The 16,149-nt window shown below is 41.1% G+C and overlaps 1 protein-coding gene across 1 annotated transcript; it reads right to left on the reverse strand.

Annotated features, from left to right (window-relative positions):
- Nucleotides 1-1,362: 1,362 nt before the first annotated feature.
- Nucleotides 1,363-13,605, reverse strand: plekhm1 (pleckstrin homology domain containing, family M (with RUN domain) member 1). Its single transcript, XM_030078028.1, has 12 exons — nucleotides 13,391-13,605; nucleotides 12,402-12,491; nucleotides 10,518-10,762; nucleotides 9,683-10,348; nucleotides 8,492-9,014; nucleotides 7,524-7,686; nucleotides 4,868-5,848; nucleotides 4,557-4,702; nucleotides 3,919-4,112; nucleotides 3,650-3,713; nucleotides 3,359-3,516; nucleotides 1,363-2,742 (listed from the first exon to the last, which is right to left on the reverse strand). Exons 2-12 carry the CDS (start codon nucleotides 12,453-12,455, stop codon nucleotides 2,634-2,636), a joined length of 3,303 nt encoding a protein of 1,100 aa, XP_029933888.1. The 5' UTR covers nucleotides 12,456-12,491; nucleotides 13,391-13,605; the 3' UTR covers nucleotides 1,363-2,633.
- Nucleotides 13,606-16,149: the final 2,544 nt, after the last annotated feature.

Below are 16,149 nucleotides of genomic sequence, written 5' to 3' on the forward strand. Positions count from 1 at the left end.
GTGTGTGTGTGTGTGTGTGTGTGTGTGTGTGTGTGTGTGTGTGTGTACTTGTGTCTAGGGCTGTGCTCTGAATTAACTTTCTGTGAGGTGAGAGATCATGCAGGAAAATGCAAAAACCATGCAAAGCGACTGCTGTATTGGGTCAGCAGACTGGCACAGCTGCCACATGCCAGCGCTGTGGATTTGCTCTTTACCCTGTGGTGCAGTTTTTAATGTATGGGGTTCTTCAAAGGAGTACTCCAATGTTTTGGGCAAAACTTACCCACACTGAGACAAGATGTTCAGATGTTACTGTTTTCACCCATACATCGGTCAATACTTGTGAGTCCAAGTGACTTTTGGATTCAAACCCTGGCTCGTGTAGTTATGCAGTGTGAACATAAATAAACAAGTACAAAAATAAGAATTTAAAGTTTTGATATATAGCTCAATAATGAAAGCCGAAATTAAACAAACCTTAGTTGTGATCACACCTGACTTTATGGGTAAACTTATGATAAAAATCAGAACTATTGTGATCAGAGGCCTGGAGCCAGTTTTAAACACTGTGCAGCACAAACCTGAGAAAAACTGAATTACCTGGGGGTAGAAACATTTTGTGCGCTTCAACCCTTAATAAAATGAACTTCAGGTGTGACTCATGATGACACCAAACAAAAACATAGTGGTACCTGGAAATGGCAAAATCCTACATTAGTAACATAAGTCTAACCTTTAGAGGGCAGTATGTACAAACAGATTCAACTGAGACTTACCCAGTTTGTCTGACACATAATGCAGGATGCCATCTTATTCATCACTCCCACACACGGTGGCGCTCTTTAGCCCTGCATTCATATAAGCTCACCAGAGTTTGGTTTGAACATCTTAAAAAGGCACGGACCGGCACAATTAGACTAGTGTAATTCAACTTGTAAAATCCACAAAATCCAGTATCACATTATATCTTCAATCTAGAAATGACAAGAACAAAGGCGACTGAGAAAATAGCATTGTTTGACATTGCTTTATTTTACAATAAACATTAATGTGTATGGGACAAAATAAATGAGATGACAGTTTAAAAAAACACACACTCCAGGAGTAAGAGTACAGCAATATTCTGTACTTCTAGCATTGAGCAAGAGTCGACATTGGCCAGATATGCTCTGAATATATCAAAATGCAGGGTAGTTGTAAACTTTAGCCTTTTATGATTACATGCTATTTCTTAGCAGATTATAAAGAATCTGTCCAATTAATTTGTCTGACAAATATCTACCATTTTAATTCAATGCAGGAAACTGTGATATTTAAGCGATAAAAGAAATTGAGCAAATGTTAGGAGACATTATTTGGCAGCAATAAATCGTTTTTTGTGTGTTTTTTAGGCATAAGATCAATCTGTCACCTCTACATGAAATTAACTCCATATGTTCAAGGACATTACAACTAAAACTCTAGTTGAAATATCCCTTTAACAGTCATACCTAAGTGCAAATACGCAAAACATCAGAGAATGAGAAATAAATGTTGTCATTATAAAACATGGATAAATCCAGTCATCCCAAGAAGTAAATAATGTGCAAAGACATCTTTTTAATATTTCCTTTGCTACTGCACATTTACTATTGATGCACTTGAGCCACTGTATTAATCATCTCCATAAGGCTCACCACACTAGCAGCACACAAAGTATTGTTTGAAGCCTCCCCTCTTAACTTACAGAGCTGAATCTTAAATTAACACACCAATACAATTTTGTGTGCTAAAAATGCGTTGGTATATTGAGACAAGAAGAAACATTCCACATCATCTTGGTGATTGATTTTTACATACACACAAATCAAACGTTCCATCCTTAAATACAGCATATCTACTCAGCCACGATGTGATCTTATGTTTATGGCAATTGAAAAAAAAAAAAAAAAGAAGTCTAAAATTCTTTGCACTGCTTTCTAGCACAATATTAGAGACTGAGGAAAACAGTGTAAAACTTAAATAAAAAGAAGGCACAATCAAAATCTGTGTAATTACAACATTTCAAGTGCTCTTAATATTTTGCATGTATCCCACCCCAATATGTGAATATTACATTTTAGCATGTGAATATTGAATTTTTGTACACTGAAGGAAAAACGAGAATGTTTGATAGAGCATTTTCTTGTAAACATGTCATAATGGTTAAAAAAAAGTTGTACTTGACACAAAGCAGTAAGACCAACAAAGTAAAAATCCACAATGTACAAATGAGCATATTGGATAAGACTCTTGGCAGAGACCTTCACCATGATTCAATCCTTCATTTGATGCCGTGGCAGAGCTGAATCAGAACTCAGAGGTATGAAGATCACTGGTCAGTAACTTCTGACTGCATTCTGTCAGCTTCATGTTGGTAAATGAGGCTTGCTGTGCCTCTAAATTAGTGCAAGAGAGCCTGGTTACTATAGCACTTACACCTTCCTTTTCATGTTTTTTACGTCAGTTGTGGCAGGCAAGTCACTTCATAATTGCACTTGAGGTTAGTTTATGTGAAAGCTAGATTTAGAGTGTCTGTTTTTTCTTGTTGGTTTATTTTCATTGTTGGGCTTCCCATAGCTTCCTGGGAAAGGAAGCATAGTGGGGCCGCGCACAACCCTTTCTGTGAGCGTCGGTCAGTCTTGCAGATCTCTTTCCAGGTATTTCTTCATCCGCAAGCAGCGTGGACAAGTGGGTGAGAGGGCCTTGCAGGCCAAGTGAAACACAGCCTTACAATCTTTACACCTGGGTCAGAGAGAGAGTGAGGATTTCAACTGAATGTGTAAATCCAAGTGCACAACTGCACAAAGTGATGCTGCTTCAGTATTACATAAAGAACATCAAGACCATACATAGAAAATCAATTTCAGAAACCTTTTCTTTGTTAAATGAATGGATATTAAATTTTGCAACAGAATGAGTACTTTTCTGTGTTTTTGTGTCCAAGCTGTTTGCTTTTCTAAACTCTGGTTAAACATAACTGAGACAATTCCTCAATTACATAAGCACAAATTGGTGGAAAACATTCCTTCTTAAAAGAAAAAAAAGACCAAACCATGGTTCCTAAAAATCACTAGCTATGACTAACATCAAGTATCAACTGCATCACTGATTAGGAAAAATGAGTAAAAAATGAGAACTGAAAAGATGAAAGGATGAAAGACCAAAGCAAGAAAGGGAGTTGCGGATGGAGATAGGAATGAGTGATTGAGGATCAAAATGAAGAAGGGAGCAAGCTGGTAAGATAGCAAAGATTGAGGGAAGGAAGAGGTTGAAAAACTTAGGGAAGGGAGAGAAAATTTTAGAGTCAGTGAGTCAGGGTCCAGTCTGAGAGCAGCCCAGACAGCCCAGCGCAGCCTACCTGGTGGTAGTGTCAAACTGGAAGGGAAAGATGATGTCACTGGCATGACATATCTGGCAAAAGAAGCCACGCTGAGTACACAGGTCACAGTTGTGCACATGGCTGGAGGCAAAGTGCACCAATGTGTTCAGGTAGGCCGCATACTGGCCATCTGCTATCTGTAAACACAAACACACACATTAACTGAGTGTTAATTTCACTACTGGTGAGAAAATCCATCAGGCTTCTCTTGGTAATGTTGACTTATCTCCTAATGAGAGCTGGCTGAGATTAAGTGCAGGGAGCAGGTACCTCTCGTAGGTCCTTGACACTGTACAAATGGCTTGACTCCAACAGGTATGTCCGCTGCTCCATTCTGGAAAGAAAATAAACAACATTTTTATAAAGTTTATAACATTTTTATAAAGACTGTTTTAATATCTTGAACTGCACATTTTGCTAAAATTCAGCAAATCAGTAATAATTATGCAACATAAAGTATTCATTAAAATAATAAGAATAACTTAACAATAAATAGTATTTATTGAGATAATTAATATCATGCACACATAAACACACACCTGGCTTGGACCTTCTTGCAGGCGCCGCTGCGGCAGGTGAGCAGGTAGTCTCCCAGCAGGCGTAGCCTCTGCCGCAGGCTGTGGGCCTGAGCCATGAGCTCAGCATGCTCCACCAGTTCAGGATTCAACTGCTCCAGGTTCAGCAGCGGCTCCTGTTCGACCTCAGCCAGGAGATTCAGTGCCTTCCTGGACACCTGGACACAGACACAGTCATGGGTCACACCATTTAGAGTCCACTGGTATCGCTTATACTGCAAAGGGGTAGTATTAATGTTTGTAACTATATAATCTGAATGTCTATGCATCAGACTCCACCCACTGTGATCAAGCTTGTCACATTCTGCATGTTTAAATCAAGATTTTAAATACCTTTAAATACATTCAATTATATGTTTAAAGTGAAACTAAAACCAGCAACTAAACAAAGACTTCAGTCTCACTGAGCACTTTCATTGATCTATTATATCACACAAGGCTAATTTAAATATCAGGGAAATTCTCTGTTTCTGATGCCCTATTTTGGCCTGCTTTCAGCCTCATACCTCACCACAGTCTCACTATGTATACAGATAATTGTATGTTTTGTGTGTGTGTGTGTGTGTGTGTGTGTGTGCGCATTTGTGTGTGATTGGACTCACTTCTCGTGGCATGAGGTCCCAGTTGTGCACCATGCGGGCAGGGATGATGGTAGTGTCACCATGGTGACAGGAGTCACAGTAGTACTGGCCTGAGAACTCACATAGCCTGGCTCTGCCCAGGGAGAGGCCAATCTGCTTGGGACACCCTGCACAGGACACACAGTAAATGAATCTCACACAGTAACCCATACACACATTCCCTCACACACACACACACACACACACACACACACACATTCACACAAACACACACTTGTCTTAATTAACAAGTTGACAAACAGGAGTAGTCAAGCCCATAAGCACCAAATCACCTGCACACTTGAAGTTTTGAGCGTCCAGTCCCTTTTCTGAGGGCACGGTGCATAGATGAGCTAGCAGCTGTCCATCCCCTTTCAGTCTGTGCTGCACCAGTCTGTGGATATTGCCCCCCAGCCCTGTGCTTACTATGGCAGGTTCACCACAGACGCCGTCCTCCCCACTGTCCAGGTAGGAGTCCAGAGCCCCACGGATCAGGGACCTCCAGGAGCGCGCCTCCTCAGGGTTCTCCGCCCTGAGCCTGAGGGTCTCCCGGAAGGTCAAGACTTTGAAGAAGTCTGGGCCTCCCAACGAGACGTCAGGCACCACATCTCGGATTCCTTCAATGGAGTGCGTCATTCGCAATGATTTTCTCCCATCTTGCACTTGGAAGCCTTTCAGGGCTTCCAAGGACAGGGAGAAGACCAGTGGCACCCACGTCCGAGCCTCAGGATCTGTGGAGACGTACAACACGGCTTCTTTTATGGCTTCTGTCTCCAAATCAGAGGTTCGTGTCCAGTCCAGTTCCTCTGAAGGAAGAGGCACATGCTGCCCCATTCCTGTGTCTGTGGATGATACGCCTCGCTCTGGGCTGGAGGGAGCAGAGGATGGGGATGAAAACGAGGGCTCATCCAGACCATTCTCATCAGAGGGTTGCAGCACCTCCCACTGGTCATCCTGGCGAGGCGCTGGGCGGCATTTGTTGACAGCCTCCACTATCCGGTCCACCCAGTCCTCTGCTTCATCACGATTAGCTGCCCGGAGGTACAGTCGCTTCCCAGGAAAGGCCAGCTCAAAGCGGCCCTCGGGTAAGGAAATACGAGCATCCTCGCAGCGTACCAGGGAGCAGTTCTCAGAGCACGTGCGCTCCTCAGCGTTGAGGTAAAGGCGGAACTCAAATGGTGAGAGCTCGCAGTAGTAGCTACGCCACATTCCCATGGTGCCACGTCGTTCTAGGTGACCGAGTTTCAGTAAGCCACGGAACGGGTTAGACAGCCCTGACAGGGAGACAGAAAGAAAAGGAAGACTCAGCACAAATCATCTGCCTTGGCCAAAGGTTTATTTTCATTTTAAGGAGGTCAAATGATGGCTAAAGACTATTTTGGTTGGCTCATAACTGGTTTCACAAGTATATCTGATACTGAAGTCACAAGGCAAGTAATCAACAAATATAAACACCATTTAGAGGAAGCAGTGGTGGAAAGATAAGCTTATCATTTTTCTGCAAAGTTGAACAAAAAAGAGGAAGTTTGCCTAAAACTGAAGCCCATAAAAGGGAAGTTACAGAATTTATATCAGTGTCAATATCAGTACTGGTTGAAGGATCTGATGGGCATATAATGACCCATTTTTTTTCAAATTAAGTTTTTTTGGATTTATTGTATTGAAAAGCAAAATCACTGTTTTACATGCGAGATGACTGTTTGCTAAATATTGTGATTACTACCTCTCGATGCAGATAAAGATGTAAAATGGTGGAGTGACATTACAAAAATGTTGTTCTTGGCAAGTATGATTTTGTGCCAAAGTTCATCTCAAAATGAAAGCCATTTTTCAACGCTGCAACACACTTCCTGTTACACTGCAGAATGCAGTCTATTGAGACAAATGTTTCTCGTAGGCATCCGTTTCCTTCTCAGCCCCCCAGGAGATTATGAAACAATCAACCCAAATCACAATGAAGACTAGCTTTGCTTAACGTATTATTTGCATACTGGGCATAATTTTCAGAAGAATCGTTCCTTTTTAAGTCAGTATCACAGCATCACCTAACACTGACTGCTGTTTGATAGAGAAAAGTTTGTGATGTCTGTCCTCTATTGTTAAAGAAGCTTTTGCTCTTCTTGCCTCTCCATACATACTGCAAACCCAATTGTTGCCTCCAAAGCAAAAAATTGAAAGCAGTAACATCTTAAACTCACCACTCCTTCATCGTGCACAATTGTTTGTTTCACTTATGTTATTGTTTATTGTAGAAGTAAAAACATTGAAACATTTTTTCTAAGTTTATTGATCCTTATGTGTGGTTTATGTCACCGGACTCTCTTTCTGTCAGTGCTTGTAAACTTGTGAATATGCATGCACACACCTCACTCTCTCTCCTCCATTACCTTTGATGCCCTGATGGAGGAAATCACCTCACTGAGTAAAACAAATGGTATGCTTGCAATGTTACAATTTAATTGTATCCAAAAGTCCCTGTCTGTCAACAGCCAGTGACAGATTGGCAAAAGAGCTTGAGCTTAATTTCACAGAAGAGTTGCGTGTGCCTGTGATACTGACTAAGTTTAAGATCTTGCACAAAAAAAACTAATTATTGCTATAATAATTTGACCCATGCCAAATACAGAGTATTATTTTTTGTAAATACAATAGCCTACATTTGATCATATCCATACATTTTATTCCTGTCCAAAATTATTCTGTCAGGTCAACATTCCTTCATAATTTGTCAAGCGACCTCAGTATTACTTTAAAACCATTGAGCAACTGCTCCCATTACTGACCTGATGTTTTTTCATTAATAAAAAAACTAAAATCTTTGTGCAACAGGTCTTGTCTTTTCCACCATGTCATGTTCAAAAAAGGAAATAAAAATCACCACTTTTCTCTGAGCCAAATATTGTTTCCTTCCATTTTTTTTCAATAAACACACATCAGGAAATCAAATACCTATTTGCCTGCGATGGATTACGCTGGGGGGTGACTGAAGGGCCTTGGGCTCAGGTGTAGGAGCGCTCAGCCCGTTGACACAACCTGACAACTCGTCTGTGTCTGACACCTCGTCCAGATGGGGCTTGTAAATGTCTTCCTCAGAGATCCATGAATGGGAATGCTGCAAAGTAAATGACATGGGTTTCTTTATTCTGTATTCTTTAGCTGATGTAGGAAGGACAGAGGAAGGATAGAAATCTTCTCAGACACTAAGTGCCCTTACAGTAAACAAGTAACAAGTAAACAGAGTGTCTCCTAAAACAGCCCAGAGTTTATAAATAACTAAGTTGAGTATACATTTCAATGAGTAGAGCATGGTATACTCAAGAGTGATTCCTGTTTCTAAGTCGTTGGATTTGAGATCAGGACCATATGAAACTAGAGAACACAGTTTCTTTCTTTGGTAAAAGCCACAGAAATATCAGAATAATCTCGTCAATATCTTCACTAAAGCAAACTGTTTTATTTGGGCCCAAAATGATTAAATATCTTGCTGTTGCTCCTGTGATCAATTAATTCTACATTTTTGATGATTATGTGGTGACTACAAGAGACTGAAATCATTTATTCTAGTTTCACTTCATGCATAGAAACATCAAACGGCCATCTCAATAACATGTAGATATCCACATTTACTTGAAGACACATATAGATAATCAAGACAAAGGGCAACATTTCTCTATCTGTAAAATCAGCACTACTTTTTATTCAACTTGAGCTATGAGTTCTGTGTTCAGCTGCATTCAGAAGCCACAACTCAGTGGGACAAAAAGCTACTGCGAGGGTTACAGTAAACATCTCACATTATGTAAGGTTTACAATGAAAAATGGACTTGGTTCAAGCCTATCATATGATGGGATCACCTGACAGACAGAGGTCAAGTAAGGCCTCTGATTCTGTGTGTGTCATTTTCAGATATACTTACTGGGAGGGAATCTGAGGACACTTTTCTGCTGAGCACACTGGATGAGCGCTGTGGGACTACATTTGCTGAAGGCTCTGAGCTACTCTCTGCAGAAGTCTCTGCCTCCTTCTCCTCCTTCTCCTTTTTCTCCTCCTTCTCCTCCTTCTCCTCCTGGATGAGCTCAGTATGTTCTTGAACATCGGTCATCTCTGCTGCCTCCACTGGCTCCACTGGCTCACTGATCGTTGAGGGCATGTCAGTGTCTGAGTGCACTTCAGAGGAGGTATTAAAGCACGCTTCTGGGGCAAACTGGTTAGGATGCTCTTCATCGGATGACGGCTGGGATGGTGGTTCTACTGTGGGAAGTACCGATGTTGGGGGCTGGTCCGTGAGGTCTGGGAAAGGAGTAGCAGGGCCATGTGTCTCGCTGTCAGATCCACTGGCAGTTTCAGAGAAGTGGTCCGGACCCGTGCTGGAGACAAAGGAGTCTTCACGCATGGAGTCCTGACTACAGTGGCCGCTCTCCCGGAAGTCAGATGGCATACTGAAGAGACATGAGCAAGTCATTACACATGACATATTTCACTGTGAGCTAGAAAAGAAACAGAGTAACTGATAACTGCGTACTTGTAAAGTAAAATTCATGGTTTAAAAAGGTAAAATATGTGATAATTTACTTGCTCCAATGTGCATATAACCATGACATAGCTGGAGGGGTTCACAAGAGAAACACTGCCACTGTTTTCTCCTTCACTCTCATCCTGCTTGCTGCTGGTAATAGCTGAGCATTATGACTTGTCGCCTACATGTAACCCAAAATGTATGCTTGTCTTGTTTCCTATGGCTGTTTCTTGACCTGATGCTATTTGTAGCACCGTCGTGTAAAGCGCCTTGTAGTGCTGTCATGTAAAAATATTGCTTCTAACCAAGAAAAAAGAAGAACTATTTAGCTTATAACTCCCAAACTCGAGTCTGTGTACAGATGTGTGAAAAAGCATCATAAAATTACATATTTTGTGAAAATATTTGGCTACACACACTAAATGACAACTTTCCCGCCAAATAAAAATAATTATTCTCTCTTATCTCTGACTATGGGACAATAGTGAATGCTTACCAACTCTAACTACTAAACCATTCATCTTATAGTGGTCAGGCAGTTATATGAGTAAACATGCCCAACCACACAGCTTGCACAAACATGACACATACTCTTTCAGAGGCTTCTTGGTGCAGCAGTTGATATTAGGGGACATGTCCAGGTCACATGAGGACCACTGCTCCCCAGCTGGGCTGCGAGGGTCCTGTCCCTGCAGGAGGCTGTCCGAGCTCAGGCTGGAAGAGAGCTGAGAGGAGCCTGTGGTGTCAAGGCTCAAATTAGATGAATTGAGAGCAGTCCTACCCCCACTGGTTCCCTTCCCTACCAGTGACACCGGACACGCTCTCTGCACATCCACTGCATCGGATGAGCCTGAAGACTGGGACATCCTGTCCCACGATTCTTTGCGCAAGGGTTTAGAAATGGCGAGATCTACGCCACTGAGAGGCAGGTCGAATGTGTCTGCTTGGAACATGGGGCAGAGTCCGGCGAGAGCCAGGGGAGTGGTGGTCCATTCGTTGAGGACAGCTGACTTATAAGAGAGACTAAATGTGAGTGAGGCAAGACCTTGGAGGTAGCTGAGCAGCACTTCCCTCTCCTCGGGATTCAGGAGCAAGGCAGTAGGCTGATAATGGCCTTGCAGCTTGGAGCCCTCCCGAAACAATGATGCAAGATAGCACTCCAGCAGGCCATGGTTGAGAGCCAGGCGCAGCCACGCCCTACAGCGGCCTATATCAGTGCCCACAAAGCTGAGCTTCTCCAGCTCCATGATCACATCCCTGTGGAGGCAACAGAGCATTTTATGCCAACGTATCCTGAGGTTGCTCTGGAAATCATCATGCCACATAACATACAGCACAACTAAATCTAGTGTAAATGATTAACACATGTCTAGTTTAATGAAACTGTATGATCTGTAAACATGTTCCTGTTCTGACTTTGACTCACCGGTGGGTGACAGTCTTAAGCAGGCTCCAGAAGAAAGGCTGGGGGAGGGATCCCCGGTCCCCCTTCCTACTTCGGTTCCCCGCATCAGAGCGAATGTACTTGCTCTTGAGGCCGTGGATGAAGATAGCCTCCAGGGCGCAACAGAGCAGATTGGCGTCACCATCATCACTGGTCACCACAGCGTCTGATGTCACATAGCGTTTCTGCAGGGCCTTGAGCGACAGCGCCAACTTCTCTTTGATATGCTTCAGGTTGAATGACAAAGAGCAAGAAATGGAATGATCAACAGCTTCATTGTTCCCTTATGCAAGGTGTGGCTCTTCTGTTGAAACCCAGGCTGATTTCCTCATAGGTTAGTGACGGTTAGATTTCAGGAACACAAGGGTAAGTACAACTTAAGTATTTATTAGTAAAACCAGAACATTTTGGCATGGCCTTTGTCAGCGCTGCTCAAATGAAAATTCCATCCTCATGCTCATGTTCTTTTTAAATTCCATGCACCTAGAGACAAACAAAGTAGCGCCTGAGTTCCCTACCAGTGCCTTACAGGTTAGGTTAATGATTTAATTATTAATTAATAATAATTACCTAAACCTATACTATGCTAAGAATTAGCATATTAGCCTACACATAAAAGAGACACAGTTTCAAGTGAGGTAAAAAAGTATATAGCATAATGCAATTGTTGCATTTTAATAAAGAGTTGAGCAAATAAAATCAAAATTTTAATCAAGATATGATAAATTTAAACATAAAAACAGAGATGATGGAAACCTCTGAATGTCAGTAAAATGAGGAAAAGGAGTAGGATCATCAGCCATGTGGCTATGAAACATGGCCTGTACTTTATCTATCGACACATGACACCTGTTGTCAGCTGACATGGGTGGAAAAAGAACATGAACATATACATTAGCCAACATTATGCAGTCAGTTCTAGAAACCGGCAGATTGTTCATCAAAACTGCTGCTGTGTTTGTGAACAGAATAAATTCCAAGGTTAAAATACAGCTTTCAAGAAGGACACTTTTCTAGCTCCCTGTTTCCCACATATAAAAATGATCAATTAATTCTTCAAATATACAAATTTAAATATCAGAGGAACAGTGGATGTGTGTACCAAGTTCATGCATTTAATACAGCTAAGACAGCAGATGAACTTGGTAGCATACGCAAAATCCTACATGGTTCTTTTGTGCAAAACCTTGCTGCTTACCCGTTACTAGTCTATTCTGAAATGCAGCAAACAAATGACAACTGTTGTTTAAAATAACTAATAAAAGCAGTCACACAACATGCTGAATTTAATAACTTACTAAGCAAGATCTGCCATTCATTTTCCCTTTGTCTATCCATACTTATCTTTATGTTTAATGATGAAAGGCTGACCTTTTGTCTTTGACTTGGTCTGACCTAGCCTCTTAGACTGTCTTTAAGCCTATCAAGGCCTTTGAAAATAATGACACTGAACATAAGATAACACAAGCGGGCAAGTGGATGGATCACTAGAGGGGACCAAGTTCAACACTAAGTGGCCTTCTACTGCATGCAAAACAATTCTACAGGCCTAAGCAAACATGTCACAGACGAACTATTTAAAGCAAAAATCCATCCTAAGAGCCCACACAGTCAATCTCATAGAGCTTGCCATGGGAACAGATCTGCAGAGGCTTGTTTTTATTTAAGCTTGCATTCTCTAACTGACCTAAAGATCACAGGATCAGCATGTATGAATTCTGTTTTGGAGATTTTCTCTTACAATGCAGGCTGTATACCAACTCATAAGCAATAGCAACAAGGAAAACTGTTGTAGAATAACAGCAGCAGCGTCCTGCAAAGTAACAAGATCTTACACGACAACCATGAACAATCTGATGTTTTTACCTGTTTGACATCTTTAGCCTCTGGTGGCGTATCTGGTGTCTGTGTGGCGAGCATGGCACCCCCGGAGAAGGTTTACTCCCTCATGGCACACTGAAACAAAAAAATAAGAGACTAACTATTCCCTCTAGGTGTGTAAGGCACACAGCAGGTCTATTCAGCGGTGCGCCCTTTTTAAGTGTCTCTAATTACAACTGCACAGTGGGTGTTTGTGAGTCTAGACCGACGAGGCGCAAGGCAATCGGGAAATTTTCCACACTCTATGTTACCAAAGTGTTTGCCTCCAAGTAACTACTACATACTTTCCATCACGGGACAGCACTCTGATATATCTGCAATTTCATGGCCCAGGAACTGCCACTTTGTACAAAAAAAAAAAAAAAAAAAAAAAAAAAAGGAAAAAAAGAGTCATGTGAGGCTCTGATTAAAGGAGCAGTCTACAGGGAAGTAGCTACAAATGGTTCAGGACTGACTTCCCCAATCAAAAACAGACAGAGGGTGCGACTCAGGATCATCCAGCATGCCATCCAGATTGAGTGACATGATCATAGACAGATTAGATTGCCCTAAATGACTCTTTTGGCTTCACACACACACACACACACACACACACACACACACACACACACACACACACAATAAAACACCAGATAAAATGACTACAGTCCCGTCTGTTTGCTACACAAAAATTAGGCTATCTAACATATTGCTGTCTGCTTCTACAAAATCACCTAGCAAGGGCTGACCGACACTGACCCCTAGTTTATTATAATTACCTAACTTGATAATTCATGTAACTTCAGTCTATAGGCTCCGGTGTGTGTGTAGGCACTTATGCTTTTAGTAGCATATTAAAGGGAGTTGGAGATTCGTGCACAAAAGGTAAACAAGCTGCCTACACCACGACTTGAACAGCACTGCTAACATCAAAACATGACACTGTCAGTTAACGTTAACCTGACATTACTTAGCACATTAGCTCTCCCACTTACCAACGGGGCTGGCTAACTTGACATTATTACGGACCGACGGCGGCGGTGTGGCCTCTGCGAATAACTGTAGACTCGGTAAACGAATAATGACGGTTATTCGGTTCGCGGGACCGTTTTCCTTGGGCAAAAATCAAAACATAAAGTCCGTAAAAACACACAATTAGCGGTTGTTTTCTCGAGCCGTGAGACGCTTGTCATCTCCAGCCAGCTGAGGACAGATGCATCATGGGAACTGGACGAGACTAATGTTGCCTTCGTGGCTTTGCGAAATGTCGGAATTTCGTCTTGAACGGAACAGACATGAGTGACTCAACAAAGTACTGTATGACACAATATTTAAATGTTTTACCTTATTTTACGGTACATGCAGCACGTAGACCCAGGCAATACTTGCTGTCATAAATCGTGTAAATTATTATTATTATTGTTATTATTATTATTAGTAGTAGTAGTAGTAGTAGTAGTAGTAGTAGTAGTAGTAGTATTGTTGTTGTTGTTGTTGTTGTTGTTGTTGTTGTCGTTGTTGTCGTTTGGCTTTTGGGTCTAAAATGTATGTATGTTTATCATTTTATTCTTTTTTAAACGCTTATTCTTGGTTGACCCTTGCTTTCCCCTGGCCCCTAAGTGTTCACACCAAATATTAAGCAGATTTCAAACGTAAATTACATGTCTGACGCGAATTTCCTCCTTTTTATTGTGTCACTGTGGCGCAAAGTAGCTCTGTACTACTTAACTGAATTTAAAATAATGTACAACGGGCATCAAAACATTACTCCTCTTACAGGGTCTGGTTTATTTTATTCTAATTTATTCTCTGAGCAACGATGCATGAACACGGGGCGAAGTCATGTCTCAACAACAAAAAACGATCGCAGGAATAATTTACGAGGAACATGCGAATGCAGCATAGTTTTTTTCTAACGTGCTGGTGCTGTTCACTTCACACGTGAGGACTTCATGTTCCCTCTGCCGATAACTTTTGTTCAGCACTCCATCCCAGAGTCTGGGCAGTATAATGTCCCCAGCCTCAACAAACTAGCTGAGAAATAAAGTTTCTGCAGCGACGAGCAGAAAAAGAAAAATCCGTGTGAGGTTGCGATCGATGGGCCACAAACAGAAAACCCAAGCAGACTGAATGGTCCTCAAAGTGACTGTAGTGCCTGTAAATTAACTGATATCCCTAACAAATATGCTTTTTTTTTTACTTAACAAAATTGAAATCTAAAAAAAAAATATTTTGTTAGGGCATCGCACCGGTTTTTGCAAGCACTCAAAATTAAAACACTAGTATTAACTGGAAATGTAGGCTAATTCATGTCCTATATCTTCATGTGGGGCAATAATATATAATAATTTAAGTAATTATTGCAAGGGGAATAGAAATGCTCTAATCAAATCGAGTTGGGGAAGAAAAAAATAAGAAAAGAAAGCGTGTGCTGACTCCTGCTCCATGCGTGTTTCTGTTTATTTTTGGCTTTATGTGACAAACAGTAGTGAAAAGCAGAAGAGGCTGTGAAACCTGCACGTCAGGAACCGTTCAGCACTTCATCTGACAGGCCTAGATGACATTAGTTTTATGGTATCAAGATTAATCTGTGAGTATGCACTGACACACATAGAAGATATCTATCTATCTGTCTACCTATCTACATTTGCTTTAGGTAGCCTACATAGGCTGTTTAGCCTAATCATGGTCAGGTCTCATTAACATTACGTGGGGGGGTCTGAGAGCCATGATCAAATAGATCACTGATTCAAAATGGTATTTAAAGTGTTTTAAAGAGTTTTAAATGGAAAAAAGTTTTAAATTAAATTAACACCAAGTTCAATAAATGCAGTTGGTTATTATGAAGCCTGCAGGCCTAATTATCGCAAAATAAGAAGACCCTGGGTGGGATGTCTTGCCCCAGGTAGGGGTTTCATAGATAGATAGATAGATCCTGCCGGCCTGTGCTGTGGTTTCCTGCAGCCTCAGGTGAGTAAAGCAGCGGGCAGGTTGATGACGTCACTCCCCGCTGAGGTCTCAAGCTCAAACACACTTTCGTTTTCTCTTCACATGGAAATTACTTCATCATAGGCCGCTGTACATCATGCTTTCATCATGCTACGGCTTATCGCAGCATTCAGATAACACCGATGATAAAAGTCCAATAACTAAATTAGTGGATTTTTTTTTTTTTTTTTTTTTTGGTAATTTTAAGGCATTTCTTACCAGGTAATGTGCAATGGAGGGGGACAAGGGAATTACATGAAGGCCAACAAACACAATTAAACTGTTTCAATAGGTAGGCTATTTCCAGAACTATAATCAACAACATGGACTTAAGCCCAGTAGGCTTTAATTCTGAATGTCCACATTTATGAACTTGCCTCATAGGCTATTATCACCCAGTTTTCCCAATTTCCCCTCTGGGATCAATAAAGTATTTCTGATTCTGTTTCTGATTCTGATTCTAACCTGAATATTCAATATAATAATGTAGAATAGCCTATACATAAAATAAAATATAACAACAACCACCCTAATATAATAGCCAACAACATTCTTAATACCTTTATCAGCTGTAGCCGATTTTTAGTTATTATTAAAATAGCTGCTTAATATTTGTTAATCTATTTTCTTTTTTATTCTTTATTTTTGCTATGATATTACTACAATATATTTTTATGTTCTTATATTACAGGATTAGGAACAGTTATTTGTCGCAAGGGCGTGAAGTAAATAACGAAATTTGCGGTATTGTGTGTTGATGACTTTC

This window comes from Myripristis murdjan, chromosome 19, assembly GCF_902150065.1.
Source record: "Myripristis murdjan chromosome 19, fMyrMur1.1, whole genome shotgun sequence".
Taxonomy (NCBI): domain Eukaryota; kingdom Metazoa; phylum Chordata; class Actinopteri; order Holocentriformes; family Holocentridae; genus Myripristis; species Myripristis murdjan.

Bases quoted from the DNA above. Each gene is read 5' to 3' on its own strand.
- plekhm1 (XM_030078028.1), bottom strand. From the start codon at position 12,455: ATGCTCGCCACACAGACACCAGATACGCCACCAGAGGCTAAAGATGTC. The intron at 10,763-12,401 runs GTAAAAACATCA...TTCAACCTGAAG, and splicing joins AGGCTAAAGATGTCAAACAG to CATATCAAAGAGAAGTTGGC. The intron at 4,113-4,556 runs GTGAGTCCAATC...GTCTGTGTCCAG, and splicing joins GGGACCTCATGCCACGAGAA to GTGTCCAGGAAGGCACTGAA.